The sequence below is a fragment of the Chelonia mydas genome, chromosome 8 (assembly GCF_015237465.2).
Source record: "Chelonia mydas isolate rCheMyd1 chromosome 8, rCheMyd1.pri.v2, whole genome shotgun sequence".
In the NCBI taxonomy this organism is placed as follows: domain Eukaryota; kingdom Metazoa; phylum Chordata; order Testudines; family Cheloniidae; genus Chelonia; species Chelonia mydas.
Genome location: NC_057854.1, coordinates 19,781,595 through 19,804,202, shown reverse-complemented (window position 1 = coordinate 19,804,202; position 22,608 = coordinate 19,781,595). Strand labels below are relative to the sequence as shown.

The 22,608-nt window shown below is 38.5% G+C and overlaps 1 protein-coding gene and 2 long non-coding RNA genes across 20 annotated transcripts in view; 2 read left to right on the top strand and 1 right to left on the bottom strand.

Moving 5' to 3' along the window:
* The window catches only part of LOC119566913, a 64,711-nt gene that overhangs the window by 19,239 nt on the left and 22,864 nt on the right, over nt 1-22,608 (bottom strand). For 7 of the 11 annotated variants that reach the window (XR_005226425.2, XR_005226428.2, XR_005226429.2 and 4 more), the window contains 2 exons: nt 8,826-9,054; nt 2,121-2,232 (listed from right to left, as the gene is read on the bottom strand). This is a non-coding gene — a long non-coding RNA (uncharacterized LOC119566913). Of the gene's footprint in view, nt 1-2,120; nt 2,233-8,825; nt 9,055-11,200; nt 11,323-22,608 lie in introns of all 11 variants that reach the window. The other 4 variants (XR_005226434.2, XR_005226432.2, XR_005226426.2 and 1 more) reach the window with 3 other exon arrangements.
* CPEB4 (cytoplasmic polyadenylation element binding protein 4) overlaps nt 1-22,608 on the top strand; it is a 177,505-nt gene that overhangs the window by 144,098 nt on the left and 10,799 nt on the right. For 4 of the 8 annotated variants that reach the window (XM_037906351.2, XM_043521144.1, XM_037906350.2 and 1 more), the window contains 2 exons: nt 15,440-15,463; nt 17,738-17,911. In XM_037906351.2, coding sequence (XP_037762279.1) covers nt 15,440-15,463; nt 17,738-17,911 — 198 coding nt within the window. The remainder of the gene's footprint in view (nt 1-15,439; nt 15,464-17,737; nt 17,912-22,608) is intronic. The other 4 variants (XM_043521146.1, XM_043521145.1, XM_027828598.3 and 1 more) reach the window with 1 other exon arrangement.
* LOC122461455 lies at nt 1,466-8,053 on the top strand. Its single transcript, XR_006283361.1, has 3 exons — nt 1,466-1,598; nt 3,143-3,327; nt 8,039-8,053. It is a non-coding gene; the product is annotated as an uncharacterized LOC122461455 (long non-coding RNA).

The window sequence follows — 22,608 nt, the reverse complement described above, 5'->3', positions numbered from 1 at the left end:
TATTGCCAAATGTTGCTAAGGTACTAACTCATCATTTGACCTAGTCCTTGAATTATTTACAAGCCTTTATTTTAAATCCCTTTAGCTATTTCTAGTTTACAACATGTTTATTTCTACATGTGTATATATTATATGTATGTATATATAAAATGCAGTGTTTCCTATACCTGTATGTTGGTTCTCCCCAATCTCTCCTGTATATCTTGTTGGCTCTTTCCCAGAGCCTTCAATTTAAAAATAGCTAAATTATAATCTCTTAAGAATCGTTTTGTTCGGTTTTAACAAAATGAAATAAACAGAGACACTAACAGAAATCAAGGCCACGCTGGAGGTTTGGTTTTAAACTAATAAAGGAAAAGTAATGACCAATCATCAGGTCTTGGCTTTCATGATTCTTATGCCTATTATCGGGCCAATTTTTGACCACTCTTCCATTTAAAAAACAAACCTTGAATCACCTTAGATTGTGATCATTTCACTTTTTTAAATATGGAAGAACTCAAAATTCATAGCAAGCAGGAAGAACAGAGCAGAAACGTGAAAGAAATAATGTTGGTACTGCGGTAAATGAAAAAGCAAGGACTTTTGCTTCTTGACGCTGGTTTAATATATTGATTGTTCCTGGTCCTCCTTTGAGCCTGGCAGTCACATGGGTATGACCCATATATAAACTGCCCTAAGACTTAGAAATCAAGAGGGAATTTGTTTTGAGTTCCTAAACGGATCTGAGATGAATTTCTTACGGCATTTTTGCAGGGTGGGGTAAAAGGAGGAGGATAACCAAACCCAGCTCCAAATTTTGCAATTTGGCCTAATTTCGAATTATTGTAGATTAAAAAATAGAAAGACTGATGATGGCAAGTGAACTTTTGTCTTGATGTAGCTAGTTGTCACAGAATTTGGTCTCAATCTGAACTCGGGGTAGATATGCATTGAAGAGATACTTAGTATGGTGTACCATATGTAGGAAAAAATAGAAATGGCATTGATATTAATAGTTTTAGCAAGAAAAAATTGGTTAAGAATCAGATCAGCTCTGGAAAAATATGCATGAGGTTGGTGAAGCTCACTGGTTTACACTTAAAAACTAAAATAACGAAAAAACAAAACAAAAACAAAAAACCCACTCACACTTTGAGCCTAAAGTGTGTAAAATCATTAAAATGCCCTAAAATTTCTATGAAGAAATAAACTGAAAGATTACTTGGGGTTGCCTGCTTGTCTTTCTGGAACCTGCTCAATCTCCTGAGCTGGCTGGATGATACCAAGTACTGTGAACTGCAGGTGCGAGCACATATTTTAATTCCAGAAAGAATTGGAATAGGTTTATAAGTGTTACAGTACCCTGAAATACAGTTTGTCTGAAAGCAAAGGGTTTTGTGTGTGTGGTGGGATGGGAGGGGACAAAGACTTGGTGGGGAGTGTAGGAAGGAAGAAAATGATCTTGACTCCCCCAGCAGTTACTGCTGTTATGGTATGTCCCAAATACTTGTTTCTTTCTGTGCCTGTTCTGTTGTGTTTGTGTTGCTGCTATTTTCTTAAGTGCCTGTAATACAAGAATCAGTCCTAATTTGCGTATGAAGATTGTACAGCACAAGGTAACTTCTCTCTTGGGGGGGCAGGAAGAGGGTGTACTTATGGGGTTGTGGTATCCCATGCAGTCACTGCATGCTTAATAATGAAACTGCAAATGTAACATTAGCCAGCTCTCTCTGGCTTGCTTTAAAGCTGCTGCCTACTCAGAAGATTCCTGTTGGAACGTGGGTGGGGGCGCACAGGTTGGCTTGTATGTGTAGTGAATAGCTCACTGTAACACTATTTAAAGCACATCCCTTTTTGAAATTCTTTTTTAAAGGTGATAATTTGTTTTGTACTTCCTGGTGGCATACTGGATTGTTATCATGTTAGTTTATGTAATGTAAACCTTAAGTAAAAATGGAGGAGCTTTTAAAAATGGCTGGAGTCTTGAAGTCACGTGCAAGCCCCATGATTTTTTTGATTATTAATTTTTTTTTTTGCATAATGTAAATCTCACTCATAACACATGCAAAACTGGTATCTCTCACTAAACTATAAAACATACGGGAGATTAGAGAGGGGAGGTGGGTGAGGTAACATACCTTATTGGATCAACTTCTGTTGGTGAAAGAGACAGGTTTTCAAGTTTACACAAAGCTCTTCAGGTCAGGAGAATAGTTTAAAGGGTCATCTTCCCCATATTCTAATTCAGGACTGGAAAAAAAAACATTTAAGGTTAAAATTGATCTCTAATTTATATAGTGATTACCTTTTGTTTAGTGCCAGCACAGAATGAGACATTTGTCTCCAAAGAAAACAGGGCCAAATTCTGCTCTCATTTATAATATAACTGTGGAGTCAGTGGAGTTAATTTACACCAATGTAGACTCAGAGTTAACTCAGAAATTGTCCGTTAGTCTAAAAAATAGCCTGTGTGGACGAGAAGACAAGATGCTCTGGGAGAGCACCATAGGGACTGACCTAGGTCAAGACTTGTCAGAAGTGACAGTGATTTTGAGTGCCTAACTTGAGACAACATATAGGGGCCGAATTTCAGAAAATGGTGAGCCTCACCCTCTGAAGATCAGGCTCCTTCATGGAATCTCAGATTAGGCACCAGATATTGAGTTAGGTTTTTATAAGGCTAGCCATCACAGTGGTATCTGAGCCTCCTTTTCACAGTGTCACTGCATGATCCCATGGCCACTATAAAAAACCAAAGGAATCTGGCATTTAAGATGTTACCTTTGAGTAAAATTGTTTTGTATTTCGCAGCCATAATGAATCAGAATCATAACACAATTCAAATTAACAGACTGAAAATATAGGAGTTAAATTTTGGTTAATGTTTAGAAACACTATAGTAATTATAAGATGTAAATTGCCTTTTATGCTAAGTTGATTCCTGAGTGTTCTTTGATGCTTAAAATACAGTTTTTGAGGCACAGTAGATCACTTAGGATGAAGTATTTATCTGATCATGTAATTAAAGACTGCATCATAATGCATTTGTGCAAGGGGGGGGCAAATTACAGTTGCACGGGCAACTATAAAGGTGCGCTTCCTCACTTTTGAATTCTTGACTTTGCAACCTAAATAATGTTTTTTTTAATACATTTCCTAGGATTTTAAAAAGGAAGCAGGTATCAGTAGTTTGGAAACAGAAGTGATGTGTTTTGAGAACCCATGCCTGTGATGTTTGTCAGGGGATAACTGACTAAAATCAGTGCTTGTTGAGATGCTTATATTTCCTACAAGGTCTCTTCTCTGCCGAAGTGAAAGAATAAACAAACTTATGCATTAGTGCAGGTACAATTATCAGGTCACTTTTTGTTGTATTTTGACTCATGATTTGAGAACTCTGATATCTGCTTTAGAAATTTAACCGTTTTATTGATATTGGGGTCTGTTTAATTACACAAATGCTTACAAACCAATACCATTCATTTAATTTAAAAAGAAAATCATGTATACCTTGATGAACCTGGCCAGTATTCCACTTCTTAAAAGCTAACAGAATGTATACAATTAAAAAGATGGCAGCAGATTTGCCATTGGTTTATGGCTACACTTTTTATCTCTAAAAATATAATGTAAACTAATTCTGATAGCACTCGTAGATCATATAAATATAACTTCAATATTGGGTGATCTGTGTTTATATGCAAAGGAGTTACTATTCAGCAGACTGAAATTTTACATGTGGTTCATTTATTTATGATCTCCTGTCATTTTAAGATTCCAGAAAATTCAAATCTAGAATTTGAGCATGTGTAGTGCCCAACTTAATTTTTTAGCCATTGAGGACATTAGCTATAAAGATACGATAATAATTTTTAATTAGGTGAATATGAACATGCTGTTTAAATTTTAAATGACATATTAAGAAATAGGTATCATCCTAGCGTGGTTTGTTTCATTGTTTGTGGAATACAAGTTGATTAGCTGTGTTTTATTAAATCTACCACCGACGGCTTGACGTCCAGATGTGTGGAGCACCCGCATCTCCAGTTGAAGCCAGTGAGAGTTGCAGATGCTCAGCACCTTTGTAAAGTAGACCATAGAAATATGGAGACAAATTCGCTTTGGCTTATAACCTTGAAATTCCACTGACAATAATGAGGCCATGTAGGTATCTGTAAGAGTGATTTGGTCCTTGGAACATGTGGAATTTTCATGATCAAATAAGTTAAGATATTTAAATTGGGTATAAAATCTTTTCCCAGTAACATCTAAGAGTAGTGATGTTTCCTGGAAGTTTCCAAGCTGTGATAAGTGTAACAGGACAAAGGTTTGGACAGATAAAGCTCTGTACTGGGTTAAAAGCGCAGTTTGTGGAAAGAGAGACTCAACAGGGTATCATGCTTGTCCTCAGTAGAATTGAATTGTTGGGAAAATTTTGGTGGTATCCAAGCCTCTCTTCCATCCAGGCAACGGTTCAAAACCTTGACAGGGCAAGCGGAGAGTCTCTCTTTTTAAAAAAAAAAAATATTCTTCCAGTTTTGTGATGCAATTTACATGTGATGAGGAATATGTGTGGTACAGCCAGTTTCTACATGAATTACTGCTTGTAAAATAACAGCCCTCTTGTCGTTGCTCGTTATTGTGAAAATGAGAAATGAGGAAGCTTCGGCTGCAAACAGCTGGGATATGTTTGCTGCTGCTTTTGCTGGGACTACCATTTACTTGTTGCTTTGGGGGTGAAATAAGAGGAAGCTGTAAAAAACACAAAAACCTCATGTAAAATTCCAAACTGACCTGTGAACAATCCTTCCACAGATAAAAGTAAGTGTATTTGAACCTATTAGTATTAACCATAAAAAATCCATGCTAGTTTAAATCCTGCAGCATGCTAGTACATGTACCAAATCCAGCTCTTGCTGTGAATCGTGCATGAATTGCACTTCCAGCTATTCATTAAATCATAGGAAGGGTACTGCCTGCCCATCTATCTAAATTGCTTAGCTGTTAGTATGGTAATAGACCAGGATCTGCTTGAGGAGAAATGCTTATATAAAGACTCGAGGAATAGTGAATGTGATCTAGGAGTATGAATGGGAAGTTTAGGAAGAGGCTTTACAGCTTTTCCTAATGCCTTTTCTTTTCTCATCCACAAACAGTTTAGCAAGATAAATTACAGATTAGAATAATCCCTTGGAAAAAAGTATTCCACCAAGAGGACCTGTAGTGTGCAAAGTCCTACTTACTCCTTCCCTTTGGCCATAAAGTCCATCAGTTTCATATAGCACCACTTTTGCCATCTGAATGTAGATCGGGGTGGGCAAACTACAGCCCGTGGGCCACAGCCGGCCTGCCAGCCGATTTAATCCAGCCCTCAAGCTCCCACTGGGGAGCTGGGTCTGGGGCTTGACCTGCTCCAGCCGGGGAGCAGGGTCGAGGGCTGCTCTGTGCACTGTGGTTCCTGGAAGCAGCGGCATGTCCCCCTTCCGGCTCCTACATTTAGGGGCAGCCAGGGGGCTCTGCCTTGTCTGCTGGGAACTGCGGCCAATGGGAGCTGCAGGGGCGGCACCTGCAGACGGGGCAGTGCGCAGAGCTGCCTGGCCATGCCAGAGCCGGAGGTGGGACATGCCGTTGCTTCTGGGAACTGCTTGAGGTAAGTGCCGCTCGGAGCCTGCACCCCTAATGTCTCCTGTGCCCCAGCCCTGAGCCCCCTCCTGCCTTCTGAACCCCTCAGTCCTAGCCCTGAGCGCTCTTCTGGACCCCAAACCCCTCATCCCCAGCCTCACCCCAAACCCACACCCCCTGCCAAAGCCCTCAACCCCCCACCCCAGCCCAGAGCCCCCTCCTGCACCCTGAACTCCTCTTTTCTGGCCCTACCCCAGAGCCCTCACCCCCTCCTGAACCCCAACCCCAATTTTGTGAGCATTCATGGCCTACCATACAATTTCAATACCCAGATGTGGCCCTCGGGCCAAAAAGTTTGCCCACCCCTGCTGTAGATCATATTCTCAATTATGAAACCATTTTTAAATACGTGCATATATCCGTTCTAAAAAAAGTGTGATAATCTTTTTCTCCTGTCCCCCTGTGTCATAAACCCAACCCCTTGAATCTCTGTATTTTAAAAAAAAGTGGATATAGCAATAACACTTCACCTTCACATCATCTAACCCATTCAAATCCGAGATTTTGTAGGATTCCGTCAATATATGTGAATTGATTTTTATCACTTGGAACCACCAAGGAAGTGTAAAGATAAGATCTACTTGAAATTATGTTCCCTGTCAGTCAATTGAAATAACTGGTATAACGTCACAAATTGTGAAATGATAGTGGTATACTTCGGATAACGTGATATATATTATATGTTTAGGATGTATAGCAGATTTAAAAACTGGAGATGAAACTTCAGAAGAGTACTGAAGTGCACACCTCAGTTTTGACACCAAAGGACAATGTAAACTGCATTATAGCCTAGTCCCATGGTAGTGAATGTGACCAAGATTTGGCTCATAATCTCTGGTAGTTCTGTGGTGGCTGCAGTGCATGCAGATCATCTTTTGGGGGTTCAGTCCATAAAATCACATTTTAATATCAAGAAGCGGGATACCATAATGCTAGTAATGTGGTGGTGTGGGGGGTAGAGGGGCATAAATGGTAGATTCATTTATATAAATAGCGAAGACATTCATTCCTCTCTGCTCAAATCCCGATGATATACTGAAATATAACATTACAAAATCTGCTCAGTATTGAGAAACTTTGAGTAGGCAGATTAAAGTCCTAACAAATGAGAGCCACTTATTTCAACTTCACTTTTCCAGAGCATTCCCAATTAATGTTAAATACGTTAAACTTTAAGGTTTTCCCCAAAATTTATGTCCAAAGATCTTCATTAGAACATATTATTAAAATGCCATTGTTCTTATCTGTGACAAACAAACAGTAAGGATCTCTTCCCCTACTCCACAGAGTCAATCTAATTCAGACAAACAATTCAGCATATACTGGTAGAAAACAATGTAAGACAGTGCTGATATCTTCAGAAGGATCAACCTTCACAGGCTTTGTGGAAGAAGTTTATTTTCAGCAGGGATTTGGAAAACAGAGGTTGCTTAATGTTGAATTATAAAATAGACTATAGTGTGATAACTTTGAATTTAAAATCATCCAAATAAGGCCCTCGCCCTAGTACTATTAAAAAATACCAGAAACTTTATTACAATATGATCTTGTCTGCTTAACACATCGGTTTATAATACCCGTACAAGTTTGATCTCCAGTATGCTTGCCCCAAGAAACATCCAAAAAGGGAACTGATTAAAGCGTGTGGCACAGTCTTTCTTACGTTTGGCGGTACTCAGAATCTCATGCCCATTTATTCCATTCAAAACACCAACATATGACCTGGCATTTCCTCTTCAATGTATGGGGGGAGGGAAAGCTCAGCAGTTTGAGCTTTGGCCTGCTAAACCCAGGGTTGTGAGTTCAATCCTTGAGGGGGCCATTTAGGGATATGGGGCAAAAATTGGGGATTGGTCCTGCTTTGAGCAGGGGGTTGGACTAGATGACCTCCTGAGGTCCTTTACAACCCAGATATTCTATGATATACGAATGGGTAGTAAAAACAACGAGGCGTCCTTGTGGCACCTGAGAGACAAACAAATTTATTTGGGCATAAGCTTTCGTGGGATATAACCCACTTCATCAGAAGCATGGAGTGGAAAATACAGTAAACAGGTATAAATATACAGCACATGAAAAGAGGGGAGTTGCCTTACTAAGTGGGGAGTCAGTGCTAACGAGGCCAATTCAGTTAGGGTGGATGTAGCCCATTCCCAACAGTTGAGAAGTGCAAGAGACAGTGCATGTGTTACTGTGTAGACTCATCTAATTAGTTGCATTCAATTTACCATAGGAAAAATATCCAGAAGTATCTTAATCCCAAGACCTACTCAGTCAGGGTGTTGCCTGTCTCCACAGTGATTATAGTACTGTATTGTGCTCTTCCGTAATAAAAGAAAAGAGAAATATTTCAAAACACATTTTTTTCTCATAGGATTCTGAAGGATCAACAGCAGTGTATATCTGAAGCCACTCTGCTGTTTATTCTGGAGCCAAACAAGCCCTACTTTTGTATTTATGGTACCTTTTGGAGTTGCATATAGTGCTTCATATTATCTGAGTTTCCTATAGGTATACATGGGTTTTCTCGTATTCTTAGAATTTGATGCCAATATTTATTTTACAGAATAATATGCACATCTTTCTCCAATGTCATAAGTTTGAAGACTTGTATGAGAAATCCATGTCATGTAAAGTCTCCTACATGTTCCCTTTCAGTATGTCACGTGCCTGGCATCACTATTCAAACTAAGTCCTCCAGCCTTCTAATTTAAGAACCTAGGAATGCATTAAAATGACATTTTCATTTTGCCTTATGACAATTTGAGCTTTTCTGGCCTAAATCGGATTAAACATTTCATCTAAACAAGCATTCTGTTGTAATGCCCATTTTATCATATAGGTGCACAAATTTATGTGAAAGTGCAACTTTCATGACAATCCCAATTTGAGCATGCCTATGTATGTACACACATGGATATCTGACCTGGAATATGAATGGCTGCTTCAAATATCCAGAATAACTTCAAATATAGTTATAATGGAATATACAAATACTCAGAATAACTTCATTGGTCATACCGCATGGTCCTGTCATTACAAAAATGAATCAATATTTTATAAACGTGGCATGTCAAGAAGTACATTAATACTAGGTTGGCCACCGTATTTTGCAGCTTGCTTTTAGTCTTGAGCTGAGGTGGGCTGGTGTAGCAGCATACCTGTTTCAATGGGTGTGTTTTTGCTTGCATAAGCAGAATCCCCTTCTCTAACCATTTCAGAAAGATTGGAGTCATTATCCCAATCTTCTTCCTCAGAAGTCCTGGTAGTAAACTTAGCTCAAGTTAAAATACTTAAACTTGCAACATTAATATTTTTAAATAAGTACAATCTTATCTGACTCATGCTTGCTGTTTCCCATGCCAGCTTTAAGGGAGTCTTCAGGGCCACCTGTTAACATAAAATATATTGTTTTCAGTGATGCTGCAGTACATAGAATATGCAGTTAGAGAGCGAAAACAAAGATTCATAGATCAGGATGTATTAATCACATCTTGAGGCATTAAAAAGCTATTTTCTGTACAGATTGCAAAATATCACTGAGGGATACATACATGTCTTTCACACCAACTTCTGTGTTAATTATTCATTTTTGATTGTGTAATTAAAAGGGATCTTCTGCTTTTAAGCTGTATGTGGTTGTGTCTCTGTTTTAAAAAGCAAGTGTATACAGACCAAGACAGGAACTTTCAGCTGACATACACAGTGCTGTATAAAAGAGAAGTGGTTGCCTCTTATTTGATGAGTAGTTTGAATGTAGATACTGTGAATTAAATAATTCTCTAATCAGTGGAAATCTTACTTCCACTGACTAGTACTTTATTTCACAAGTTGCCCCTTGACTTCTTTGGAACTCCTCATGGTATAAGGTACTATTTAACATAAGTAGGAATATCACAATCTGGCTCTTTAAAGACAATAGAACTACTCATGGAGTAAGATGCTATGCAACATGAATGAGTGGTAGAATCTGGCTCAGATTGTAATCTTTGTACGTTCTCAGAAAACAACAGATAACTAGACTCTTATTTCTATTTAACTTATTTTAGAACACTTCAACTTTTCTGGGTAATCAGTCAGGGCTAAAGTCCAACAACAAGAAGATCCTTTTTCAAATGGAAAGAAAACTGTCCAGCCAATGCAGTGAATCTTTATATTTTGAAGAAGAAAAAATACTATTCAGAGAAGTAACTGTGAAAGCTAGTTGAAATAAATGTACAATATATTTTTTTCTAGAGGCAGCCTTCGTATCCCTTGCTTTGACGCTCAGTTCTAAAGCTTGTTCATATCTCTAATATTTTTTAAATGACTGCTGATTTCAGGGTGGGTCCTTGTTCTCTTTGAGTGATCTTCTGTCCCCAGGCTTTCACCTGGAAGTGGTGCAACCTGATATGTCTTGTATAATAAAGGACAGATTCAAACACTTCAGTGTAGCATCAAGTTCTCATTTGTCGAGAAATTAGTAGCAAAATATCACTGCATTAGAGAGAACTTGCAAACCATGTGTCGTTTGGGCAGCCCAGCTTGATCACTGTTAAATATTGAATTTTAGGGCTTGCACTAACAGTATAGTACTAAACATTCAGTTTAGTATAGTGCTCGGTATAGTATAGTACTAAGCATGTGTAGGTTGACTGTGAAATGCAAACTTTCCAGCTCCTGAGATTTCAGCAGTGGTTCTAGGTAGTATAGGAAGGTAATAAGCAGGTTTTTTGGGTGCTTGTTTTTGGGGTCATGTGGCAAGGAAGTGGTGGTACTTTTCCATACCCTTACCTACAAATAAATTCCCATGTGAGTTGCCAAAATTAGTCACCACTCATTGTAGATTGTAGAGACGTTCAAATTATGTGTGCTCTCTGAGCTCCACTGGAATCTTTGAGCTTTGCTCCTCCTTGGTGGGGCTTCAGAGGAGAGAATGATTAAAGTATTGGAAATATGCCTTATAGTGATAGACTTAAGGAGCTCAGCCTGTTTAACTGGACAAAAAGAGTTAAGGGATAATCTGATCAGTTCATAAATACCTACTTGGGGAAAATATTTGATTGTGGTGTTCAATCTAATAGACAAAGCTATAGCAAGATCCAGAGTCTGGAAGTTGAAGACAGACCAATTCAGACTGGAAATAGGGCATATATCTATAACAATGAGGGTAATTTAACCACTGGAACAGTTTACCAAGGCTTGTGGTGGATTCTCTATCACCAACACTTTAAAATCAAGACTGGATGTTTGTGTAAAAGATATACTCTAGTTCAAACAGAAATTATTTTGGGGCAGTTCTATGGTTTGGGTCAAGCAGGAGGTCAGACTAGATCAGTGGTTCCTGCAGGCCATAGAATTTTTGAATATGCCCGTGGATACTGCTATAGGTTCCTTGGACTAGGCTCTTTGGTTTAAGGAGAAGGAGTGGTGTTCTATCCCAGATGTTACCCACTGGTGGCACCAAAATGACATGTCACTCAGTAAACTCCAGATCTGTGATCCTCTCTCCTTTCTTACGTGAGGAATAAAACTATTAACAATGTTGACACTTAACTCAGATGTCCAGTGATAGTAATTTAATTCTTTAGTTGGATGGGGCAGTTCACACTTCTCTGAGCTGTTGCTCCAGGCTCCTTGCAGATTCACACAGGCAAACTGTATCCGATTACCTAAAAACTATAAACAGAGAACTTCTTCATAATAACAGCTGAGAGACTCTCATTTTTTTTAAAATAAAAACTAAGATTCATGAGAACAAGGCTTCAGAGAGGTGCCTCTACGCCGATACCATCTGTTTCTGAACCCTGGTTATTTAGTCTTTACGTGATGGACTTCATATCTGTGTCTTTTGTTTTAATTATATATTTGCTCATTATAAAAATAAATCATGGGGGCACCACTTGCAAAATCCTTACATTTTGGTGGATTGATTTAAATGTTGATTGATGTACATTGATTGTCAATGTAAACCTTAGGCTGCCCCCTCAGGGTTTATTTTGACCAGCTAACTTATAGTTGCCCTGTCTACATTAGGATTTTAATTAGAGTTAAAGGACGTGTATAAAAATGTTTTGTTTTCCTAGTGTAGATGTAGTGTTAGGCAGACAGGGTGGTGTGTGATCAGTGAGGTTGGCGTGCTAAATGGAGCTTGTGTGTCAGTCCAACTCCCATCTTTGTGCTATCTTACATGTTGCCTCTTTTGCGTGGAACAGCCTCCTAATGCTAGGCTGCCAGCCTCCTCATTCAGCCCACACATAAAAATGAAATCATTAGTGCCCCAGTCCTGCAAGTTGTTCCATATGAATGGATATCTGTGAGGAGCCCCACAAAAATTGAGGGGCTCTGCATGGGCTCAGGGCTTCTCCCGCACAGTGTTTGTTGCAGGTTTTGGATTTAAGGAACTGTAAATCTGAGGTGACCCTTTTATCTAGATTCTTCAGTGTATCTTCTCCTTTAGGTCTGTCTTCTAGATTGTGAGCTCTCTGAGGCAAGGACTATCTGTGTGCCTTATACAGGGCTGACCACATTAATGTAATACTACATACTCCTCTTTTTGGTTCAAAAAGAAGATGGAAGAAGCTTGACATATGTTAATTGGCAGACTATACTAGCCATGACAGCTGGCATGGAGATACCAGTAGACAAGAAGAACCATTGAAAGTCTCACCTGGTCTTGAGGGAGTGGAGGTGGGAGATGTATGAGGAGGCAAGGATCTAAATGGACTCATTGAGGAGTGCCTTGAAGATGAGGAAGTGCAAAAATCATACTGTACTCAAATTGAAGGGAGGTGTGTAGGGAACATTGAGGGGGCAGAAGAACGGAAATGACTGGTTTTAGACTAAGTTGCTCACCCCTTACTTTCTTGGGAAATTTTTTCCTAAGCTAATATTAACAGTAAAAATATTATATTAACTAGATCAGTAGACCCCAAACCGTAGTACGTGCTCCCCTAGCAGGGAGAGGAGGAACATTCTGGGGAGGGGGGTGCGGCTAGGCCCCAGGCCAGCCCCCACGTGGGGCGGGGAGGGACTCTGCTCCCAGCCGTGGCCCCAGCCTGCCTGCAGCTCCCAGCCCCAGCCATGGCTCCACTCCCGCTCCCAGCTCCGCCCCCAGCAGAGGCCCTATCTCATGGTCCCAGGAGGGAGTGCCACCCAGCTCTCCTACTTCTCCAGTCTAGGCCCCATCTCACGGTCCCGGCTGCAGCCCTGGCTCTGCTCCAGGCCTGGGCTAGCCCTCACTAGGGACAGGGAAGGGAACGCCACCTAGCTCCACTCCAACCCCAGCCGAGGCCCCATCTCGCAGTCCCGGCCGTGGCCCGGGTGAGGCAAACAGATTACATTACAGGTAACGATGACATAAAATGTTTGGGGACCACCGGTCTAGGTGATACAGATGTTATGGCCCTCTTATTCAAAGCAGTGGGTGACCTTACCTGCAGTATAACAGTACATTGCAATTTTCTGGCAAAATGAAGTGAGTTAAGGAAGTTTCAGCCTTCACTCAGTTTTCTTGGGTATGAGCCAAGCCCTTGATGTTTTAACTTAAATTTTAGAGGAATTCAAGAAAAACTAGGGTAATCAGTGAAGAGGAAGCTGTACAAAAAAGTAACACTGAAGTGGTCTTACTTTTTAGTGCTAACTATATAGACAGATCTCCTTTCCTCCAAGAACGAGGAGACAGACTTTGCGCCACTGGTAACTGTTTCCTTACACAGTTTATTTAAGCAGAATCTTAGCTAGTACAGTTGCAAAGCACAGATTTCTCTAAAGCAAATAATGAAAGTCATCTACCAAATAAGGCTTTAGTAAGTTTTAGTCAGGCATTTCTTCAGCCTCCCCAAAACGTAGCACTTCCCCCAAATATCCCAAAAAGTGCACAAAATACTGGGCTCCTAAGGAATATTTTGAAATGTCAAAAATACAGTGGATTAGATTAAATAAATGTGGAAAACTACAAAGGAAAACTGCCATACTTTTAATTAAAAAAAACTAAAACCCCAAAAAACAGAATCCAAGCATAATGCTGAGTGATTTTGAATGGATCCTGTATTTCCTTTTTTATTTTTTTTGGAGTGGGAGTCTTGCTGCCTGAGAAATACTGTTCGGTCTCAAAATCTGGTGGCAAAACAGCAAGGAGTCTGCTGATTTACATCTCTGTGTCACATAGGCCGTTCTCAGGAATTACAGCTATGTTGAATAGCTAGTTTTCAGGAGTCAGTGCACCAGATAGGTGAGTTTGTGTATGTTTTGGTTTTGTTAACAATTTACAGATGACAGGATTTTATGATTTTATGGACAGGGCACACTTTGAAACCACTTTAGGTTCTTAAATGCACAAAAGCTTCTCAGCTCTCTGTCCAGCATGCAAAGCAACTGGCAAGGTCATTGCATGGAAAAAAGCTTATCATAGCTTTTCACTCATTTGGGAACTGTAAAAACACCTTAGATTTCTTATTTCAAAAAAAGCAGTATCAGTTACTATATGGAAATTATATTTGTAAAGACCCCAAAATGTAAGCTGCTATTTATAGCAGGAAATGTATGTGCCAAGCACTTGTGGCTATATTCTCAACTGAGGACCAATGCTTAGCGATACGTTCTCATTGGGATTGTGTGTTGAATGTCCCCATCAGAAAAGGATCAGTTAAGTAAATATAAAATAAACACCTAAGTAAACTAGATCGATATGCTTTCTTGCATGTAGGTTAAATACCCATGATTTGTAGTGGGTTTAAAACATTTAGATGCTGTAGCTACTTGTAGGTCTACAAGATGAATTCTGAATGAGGAAAGAAAATAAAACTGGTGATATATTCAGAACTTTTTATAGTACTCTCCAGGAAATTCAGATTTTGGAACAGAGTTGTTTTCCTATCTGTTACGGATTTTGACTGCATTATTATTTTTAAGTGTAATTGTGAGTGGGGAATGAGTTATTGGGCATGTTCTGATAGATGTAGAGATCATCTTAATTATTTTGGCAGTAGAATGTTCTCCACTTTCATCCCAAAAAGGCGCACACAAAAAGAGGAGGGAGCACAGTAGTTGTAGCTACCATGTATATACATCAGTTTTAATAAGGGAGTGCATAAGGTTCTTGAACTGTGGTCCATAGATCTCTGGAGGTGTGCAGAGGGCAGTGGCCTACAAAGCTGTTACGCTTCACCCCTGTGACTGTCTGTCGGTCTTGCAGCAGTAAAGCTTCCTGTTTAGTTGTAAGTTAATCAAGGACTCTCTTAGAGTTTGTGCTGGCTTTTAGGCAATCTTAACTTAAAAAAAAATTCAGGCACCTTTTTGTATCCTGTATGTCTTTATCAAGAGTTTCCCTGTAAATTTAACACGATCAAATTTAGGAGGCACTAAAATTGGAGGGGTAGGGAACACACAGAATGGCAGAATCAGTGTCAAGTAACTTTAGTGCCTAGTACAATGAGGGTGATCCATGACTAATAGTCATATATCCAGGGAGAGCAGTAAAGAGCACACATACTAAATAAGGTTGTAACCCAATGTAAAAGAATTGTATTAAAAAGCAAGTCTCTTTACTATGCTTATCTCCTTTGCACATGTAATGTTAATTTGTGTAACCAAACAACAGAGTGGTGCAGGGAAGGTGTGGGATTGGGCGGGGGGCGGGGTGTGTCTGAAGATAATCTTGTGGACACCATTTTAAGTGGTCTGCAGTATGAAAAGGCTTGAGAACCACTGAGCTAGTATAAAGGAGATGAAGCTAGATCTTTTGGTCCTTATAACAATGTTTGAAAGGCTGTTTTCTTTCTCATTTAACATGCAGCAAGGACATATGGGAGAAGGCGAGGTAACAATATTCCTCTTTAATTTTCTAATGTTGACAATGTCTCATGGCATACATAGCACTACGCTGTTATTAGAAAGCAACCTAAAAAGATAAGATTTAAAACCATCAGTTTAACCCAAGCTTACTTAGTTTATCTGCATGCTGTGGTAAACATTTTAACTGAATGAAATATCTCCCCAGAATAGTACTACTTAGGTTGAGATTAGCATAATCCTATAGCTAAGTGTCATCTATGTGAATTACTCCTTGGGAGAGCTAAAATGTTGTTTTCCTCCTGTGTTTATGAATGACAACTCTGTAGAAGTGATTCATACTATTACTTGTATTTGAGTGCTGACAGTTGTGTTGGGCCCTGAATATGGGCCATGTCCCATTGGGTTTATAGTTGAAGGCCCCGATTCTGTAAACATGCATACTGAGTAAGTTTATGCATATTGGTGTGCGGTTGTGTTCATTGTGACTACCTAGATATTCAAAGTTACTCACATGCAAAATTGTCTACAGGATTTGGGTCTTAATAGACAAGACAAATGAAAATGGATAATGCACTAGATAAGGAAAAAAACCACTGTAAAGCCTTGAAAGCTATAATGGTAGAAACTTAATCATAAAAGTGGGTGTGATTCAGTTTTCAAAGGGTTCCTTGAGTAAAAGACATTTAAAAAACAGATTGTTGAATACTGAAACTAAGACTTGGTCAGTATTGAGTTCTTTAATTTTCTGAATGTAGATTAAGAAAGAAAATTGAAGTGTGATCTCTATTAGACTTTGACTTTGCCTAGAAAATGTCCACTTTTCAGAGGTGGTCAAATCTGCAGTCTCTAATAATTTGATTTAATTTAAAATCAGGTTAATGTATGTAACCTATTGGACATTCCAAATGTCAGGATAACAAAGGATAACAAAAGAAGATAAATTAATCCCACTGATAACCATTTTTATAGATTGTATTGAATCCTGAAATATCATCCCCATGTAAAGAAAAGGAGTACTTGTGGCACCTTAGAGACTAATCAATTTATCTGAGCATAAGTTTTCGTGAGCTATAGCTCACTTCATCGGCTGTAGCTCACAAAAGCTTATGCTCAAATAAATTGGTTAGTCTCTAAGGTGCCACAAGTACTCCTTTTCTTTTTGCGAATACAGACTAATACGGCTGCTACTCTGAAACCCATCCCCATATAGCAAACTGTAGGCAAATGAAAAATTATTCTAGAAGCCTTAACAGACCTCACATGTATTTGCTTGTTTTTCCAATATGTGTTCGTAGAGGACTGGCCAACATATGTTGTGACTCTAGTTATTGTATGTTGTAATTAGGAGTAATATCGTTGCAGGGATCAGTTTGTGTGCGTTCGTATGTATTGTGTTATACAACTGCATTTGTAAGTCAAAGATCTTTACTAAAGGAATATGGCCAAAAAGTGTTACAGCAAAAGGACATATGACTGTCTCAATAGAGGAAGAATGCTTGCAACATGTTAGAAAACGAGTCAAGGAACGAATCTTCGTGTACAATATCTCAGTAAAGTTGATCTGCTCCAAGAATGACATGTTACTTAAATGAGTCTTCAGTCGTCATTCACAGGAAATTGCAGTGGGTCTTACTGCTTTGATAAGTGTTCTTGTTATCTACAAGTGTATAGTTTGTGATTTAAATATTTTGATATCAAGTGACCTAAAAGGTTAATGTAGTTAGCTGGTGTGGGAATCTTTTTTTCATCTGTACTGTGAAATTACCGTGTGCATGTAAGAAGTTATTTGAGAAATGGTATGCGTCCTAGATTTTTAGTTATGTGTATACAATCAGGATAGTCCCTACAAAGTAATTATTATGGTTTATATAATGTTTCTTTCTGTGGCAAGTCTTTTAAAAATATGACATATATAAAAACAGGCAGCAGAATTAGGCAATAGCAATTGCAAAACTTCTCAAAAATGAGCTAAAATGAGTTCTATCTATGAAAAGATTGTGGATGTTCAGGTCCTTTTTAAATGCTGTTTGTTTTGTTACAAATTTTCTATAATAAAAGATACTGCCTCTTTCTGTAGCTGTGTAATTAACAAGGTGTTTGGACTGTTGTAGAACTAGAAATGGTAAGGTTAAATGAGATAAGCAGGATATCAAAATGATCATATTTAGTCTTCCCATTACTTGTTAAAGGGGAAGAGTAAAAGAAGCTGTACTGCTAATACAGAACATTTCTTTAATAATATTTAAATAGTATGTTCTTTGTCCTATTAGTATGGGGTTTTTCCCTTTTTTTCCCCTAGGTCAGTCTTCACTGTTTCCAATGGAAGACGGGTTCTTGGATGATGGACGTGGGGATCAGACTCTTCATAGTGGCTTAGGATCACCACACTGCTTCTCTCACCAAAATGGAGAAAGAGTGGAACGGTATTCCCGCAAGGTGTTCGTAGGTGGACTGCCACCGGATATTGATGAAGGTATTTTCAGAAACAAGCTCAGTCAGAACAACCCATGTTGATTTGATGATAAACTGTAGAGTGGACCCTGTTGTTAACAAGCTAAAGAATTATTATAATAGGAGATTTTTTTTTTACAAATTGTTGGCCAGATCCTAAGCGGCACTGAACACCTGCTGTTCCCATTAGCCCTGTCTCTACAACTGCTTTGTTACTGAAAGATAAAAATATGAGCTCTTTAACAAGGAATAGTACTTCTGTTATGAATTTGAGAATGAGGGCTAATGTGCTGTAACATTTGTGTGATAAATCTGTTCTTTCTCCAGCTCCTCCTTTTAGTTGTATATAGTCCAGATCTAGACCATAAAAACGGGCAGATCTGTTTTAGGGAGCTGGCCATGCTAAGACCTTCATGTTTATGAGATTATCATAGAAATGTTCTTTGGTCAGCAGCTGTAGTCTTGACAGATGGATGCAATGCCTCAAATGCTTAAGGATCTTTTATCTAATCTAGATCAAAATCTTTCAGCACTGAGAAAATACAAATCTTGTGGCAGAAATAAATTGGTTTCTATTAGGGCTGTAGATTAATCACAGTTAACTCATACGATTAACTCAAAAAATTAATCACGATTGAAAATTAATCACAATTAATCGCAGTTTTAATCGCACTGTTAAACAATATGAGAATACCAATTGAAATTTAATAAATGTTTTTCTACATTTTCAAATATATTGTTTTTAATTACAACACAGAATACAAAGTGTAGTGCTAACTTTGTATTTTTATTACAAATATTTGCACTTTAAAAAACAAAATATTATTTTTCAGTTCACCTCATACAAGTACTGTAGTGCAATCTCTTTACTGTGAAAGTGCAATTTACAAAAGTAGATTTTTTTGTTACATAATTTAACTCAAAAACAAAACAAAACTATGTAAAACTTTAGATCTTATAAGTCCACTCAGTCCTACTTCTTGTTCAGCCAATCGTTAAGAAAACAAGTTTGTTTACATTTACAGGAGATAATGCTGCCTGCTTCTTATTTACAATGTCAAAAGAAAGTGAGAATAGGCGTTCAAATGGCGCTTTTGTAGCTGGCATTGCAAGGTATTTATGTGCCAGATATGCTAAACATTCGTATGCCCCTAGAATGGTGGCTGAAGCATGAAGAAGACATGCTTCCAAGCTGATGACGCTTGTTTAAAAAAATGTGTTAACTAAATTTGTGACTGAACTCCTTGGGGGAGAATTGTATGTCTCCTCCTCTGTTTTACCCACATTCTGCCATACATTTCCTGTTATAACAGCCTCGGATGGTGACCCAGCACATGTTGTTCATTTTAAGAACACTTTCACTGCAGATCTGACAAAATGCAAAGAAGGTAGCCAGGTGAGATTTCTAAAGATAGCTACAGCACTTGAACCAAGGTTTAAGAATCTGAAGTGCCTTCCAAAATATGAGAGGGATGAAGTGTGGAGCTTGCTTTCAGAAGTCTTAAGGAGCAGCACTCCGATGCGGAGACTACAGAACCTGAACCACCAAAAGAGAAAATCAACCTTCTGGTGGCATCTGACTCAGCTGACAAAAATAAACATGTCAGTCTGCACTGCTTTGAATCGTCGTTGAGCAGAACCCATCATCAGCATGAACTCATGTCCTCTGGAATGGTGACTGAAGCATGAAGGGACATATGAATCTTTAGCACATCTGGCATGTAAATATTTTGCAACACTAGCTACAACAGTGCCATGTGAATGCCTTTTCTCACTTTCAGGTGACGTAAACAAGAAGTGGGCAGCATTATCTCCTGCAAATGTAAACAAACTTGTTTTTTGTCTGAGCAATTGGCTGAACAAGTAGTTGGGACTGAATGGGCTTGAAGGCTCTAAAGTTTTACATTTTTTATTTTTGAATGCAACTATTTTTTGTACATAATTCTACATTGGTAAGTTCAGCTTTCATGATAGATTGCACTACAGTACTTGTATTAGGTGAATTGAGAAATACTATTTCTTTTGTTTTTTACATTATATTTTTGATTAAAAAAATTTGCAAAGTGAGCACTGTACACTTTGTATTCTGTGTTGTAATTGAAAGTAATATATTTGAAAATGTAGAAAACAACCAAAAATATTTAAATAAATGGTATTCTATTTAACAGCGCGATTAAACACGATTAATTTTTTTAATCACTTGACAGCCCTTGTTTCTGTCATTCTTATTAGAAAGTTGTTAACTCTTTCAATTAGGGGGCAAGATCAGTAGAACAAGTATGAACCTATTTCTGCCTTACAATGATAAGTGCATAAATACCCACACTATCCTTCTCAAGTGTCTTTTTTTTAAAAAGCTGTTTTATGGGGTTTTTTTTTTTTCAGTTCTCTTTTTTTATAAAATTTTATAAACCCCAAACTCTGATTCTTATGTATCTGTTGCTTTGGGAGCCAGATATATTTTTTTTTTTAAACATGAAAACATGCCACATTGAATTGGTGTTTGAATATTAAATCACTTGAATCATGTGTTTCAAACTGAAATACAGCTGGAAGATAAGGAATTAAGTTATCCCTCTTCCTCATGAAACCCATGCTCATTTTAAAATACTCTTCTAATGAGCTTCAGAAACTTAAGAGTAGGAGTAATATTACCAGTAGTTCTATTAGGTTTGTACAGTCCCAGCTAGTTCTGGCTCTTCATTCAGCTCCTTATGTAAACTTGCTCTACTCAGTGGCAGCTTTTGACAGTGGTTATGTCCAGTGGTAGCCTGTCACCCCAGTGGATGGTAAGAACTGAGTCCGGAATCAATGCAGAGGCACTTAATTTTGGTGAGAAGCCAAGAATGTTTGGTGAATTCAACATGAATATTGGGGGATTGAGGGACACTGCAGTGTTTGTGTAAAGAAACCCCCATGATATGCAGCAACACTAAGGCCATGTCTACACTACTACTTATGTCTGCAAAACTTGTCGCTCGGGGTGTGAAAAAACCACCCCCCTGAGCAACATAAGTTACGCCCGCATAAGTGGTAGCACGCACAGTGCTATGTCAGCGGGAGAGGCTCTCCTGCCGAAATAGCTACCGCCACTTGTTGGGAGTGATTAAATTACGTCTATCCGAGAGCTCTCTCCCTTCGGCATAGAGCAGCTACACAAGAGATCTTACAGTGGCACAGCTGCATTGCTACAGCTGTGCCACTGTAAACTTGCTAATTGTAGTCCTAGCCTTAGTGTTGCAGAGCCCCTCTGACAAAGGAACCCTGTCTTTCATGATCTCAAAGCATGAGAGGGGCTATAGTTAGAGCACAGTGACAACTGCAATCCAGAAAGTTGTTAATCTGTGGATTTTTCTTAACCATAACGTTATTTTAATCTAGACTTGTATTTCAGTCAAAAAGTTATAATACGTTGCACTGTAAATCACTGTGATATGACAATCTGACAGTCAAACACAAGCTACTTTCACCATGGTTACCATGGTATGTTTTTAGCAATTAAATGGTCAAATTTAATATGACATTTACAATAGAACATTCTTGGGGTATGTGTTCTTTATTCCCAGGTAATGGCTTCAAAAAAAAAATCTTTTTTTTAATCTTATGAAACCAGATGGGCGTGTGAACAGTTCATTTTGTGAAGGACTAGACTTACCATAGTTGTGTTGCCTTTGTTCAACCTATGCTGAAAGGATAAGTCCATTCCATGTTCTTGTTGTGTCCTTCTCTCCCCCCATCAATCCCCAGAAAATGAACTAGAATAAGGATCACAATCCATATAGATATAATTTAAATCCACCTCACCACTGAAAAATTTTAAAGTCCTTCTGGTCCCAATTCAGGAGAACACTTAAGCATACACTTTAAAATTAGGCACATGTTTAAGTGCTGTCTAGAACAGAGACCAATTTTAAGTATGCCTACAAAGTTACAAAGTGGTGGGCTTACTGTGTCTGTGTACATCAGCTAAGGTAACCCTGACACATTTCTATTGCAATGTACATTCCTGATGACCCTTGGGCACAAACAAAGAAAACTGTAAATACCAAAGTTTGTCAACTTTTGTTCCACTAGAAATATCATTTAAAAAAAAAAAAACCTTGTGTTGGCCAAATGGAAAAGCACACTTTTCCAAGTTTTAACAATTTAAGATTGGGGCGGGGGTCACCTACACTAATTATAAATACATGATACATACTATAATAAAAATAGCTGATGGAAATCAGTCCTGCCGTCACAAGAACTTTCTCCCAGGGTAGGAGAGGCTGGGACTCCTGCAAAGCACTGTTGCTCTGCCCTCTGTGTCTGTCTTCTCTGTACAAAATTGTCAGTGACCAGCCTCCAATGAGGGAAGATTGTTGTAATGTCTCTGAGGGAAGAGAACAATAAAAGAATAGAAAAAGGGGGGAATCCAAGAAGTTACCTTGTAATTTCTATGGAAAAAATTGCTTAGTGTGATAAAGAGATGCATAACAAAACACTGGGAAAACATTTGTTTAGGTATTTTTCATGTATTGTAGCACCTAGGTGCTAATGTAGTCTACTTAAAACTTGCAGATGCCTCTTTAGTAATAGAAAATTTTATCCCTACTTGAGCTTTGTACACAGGTGTTTCTTGTTCAGAAGCTTCTTATTACTAGCAGCCATTCTCTTGAGGCAAGAAAATTACCCAAGCTCAAAAAGAACAATGCCATAATTAGTGGAACATTTTTACAGGAC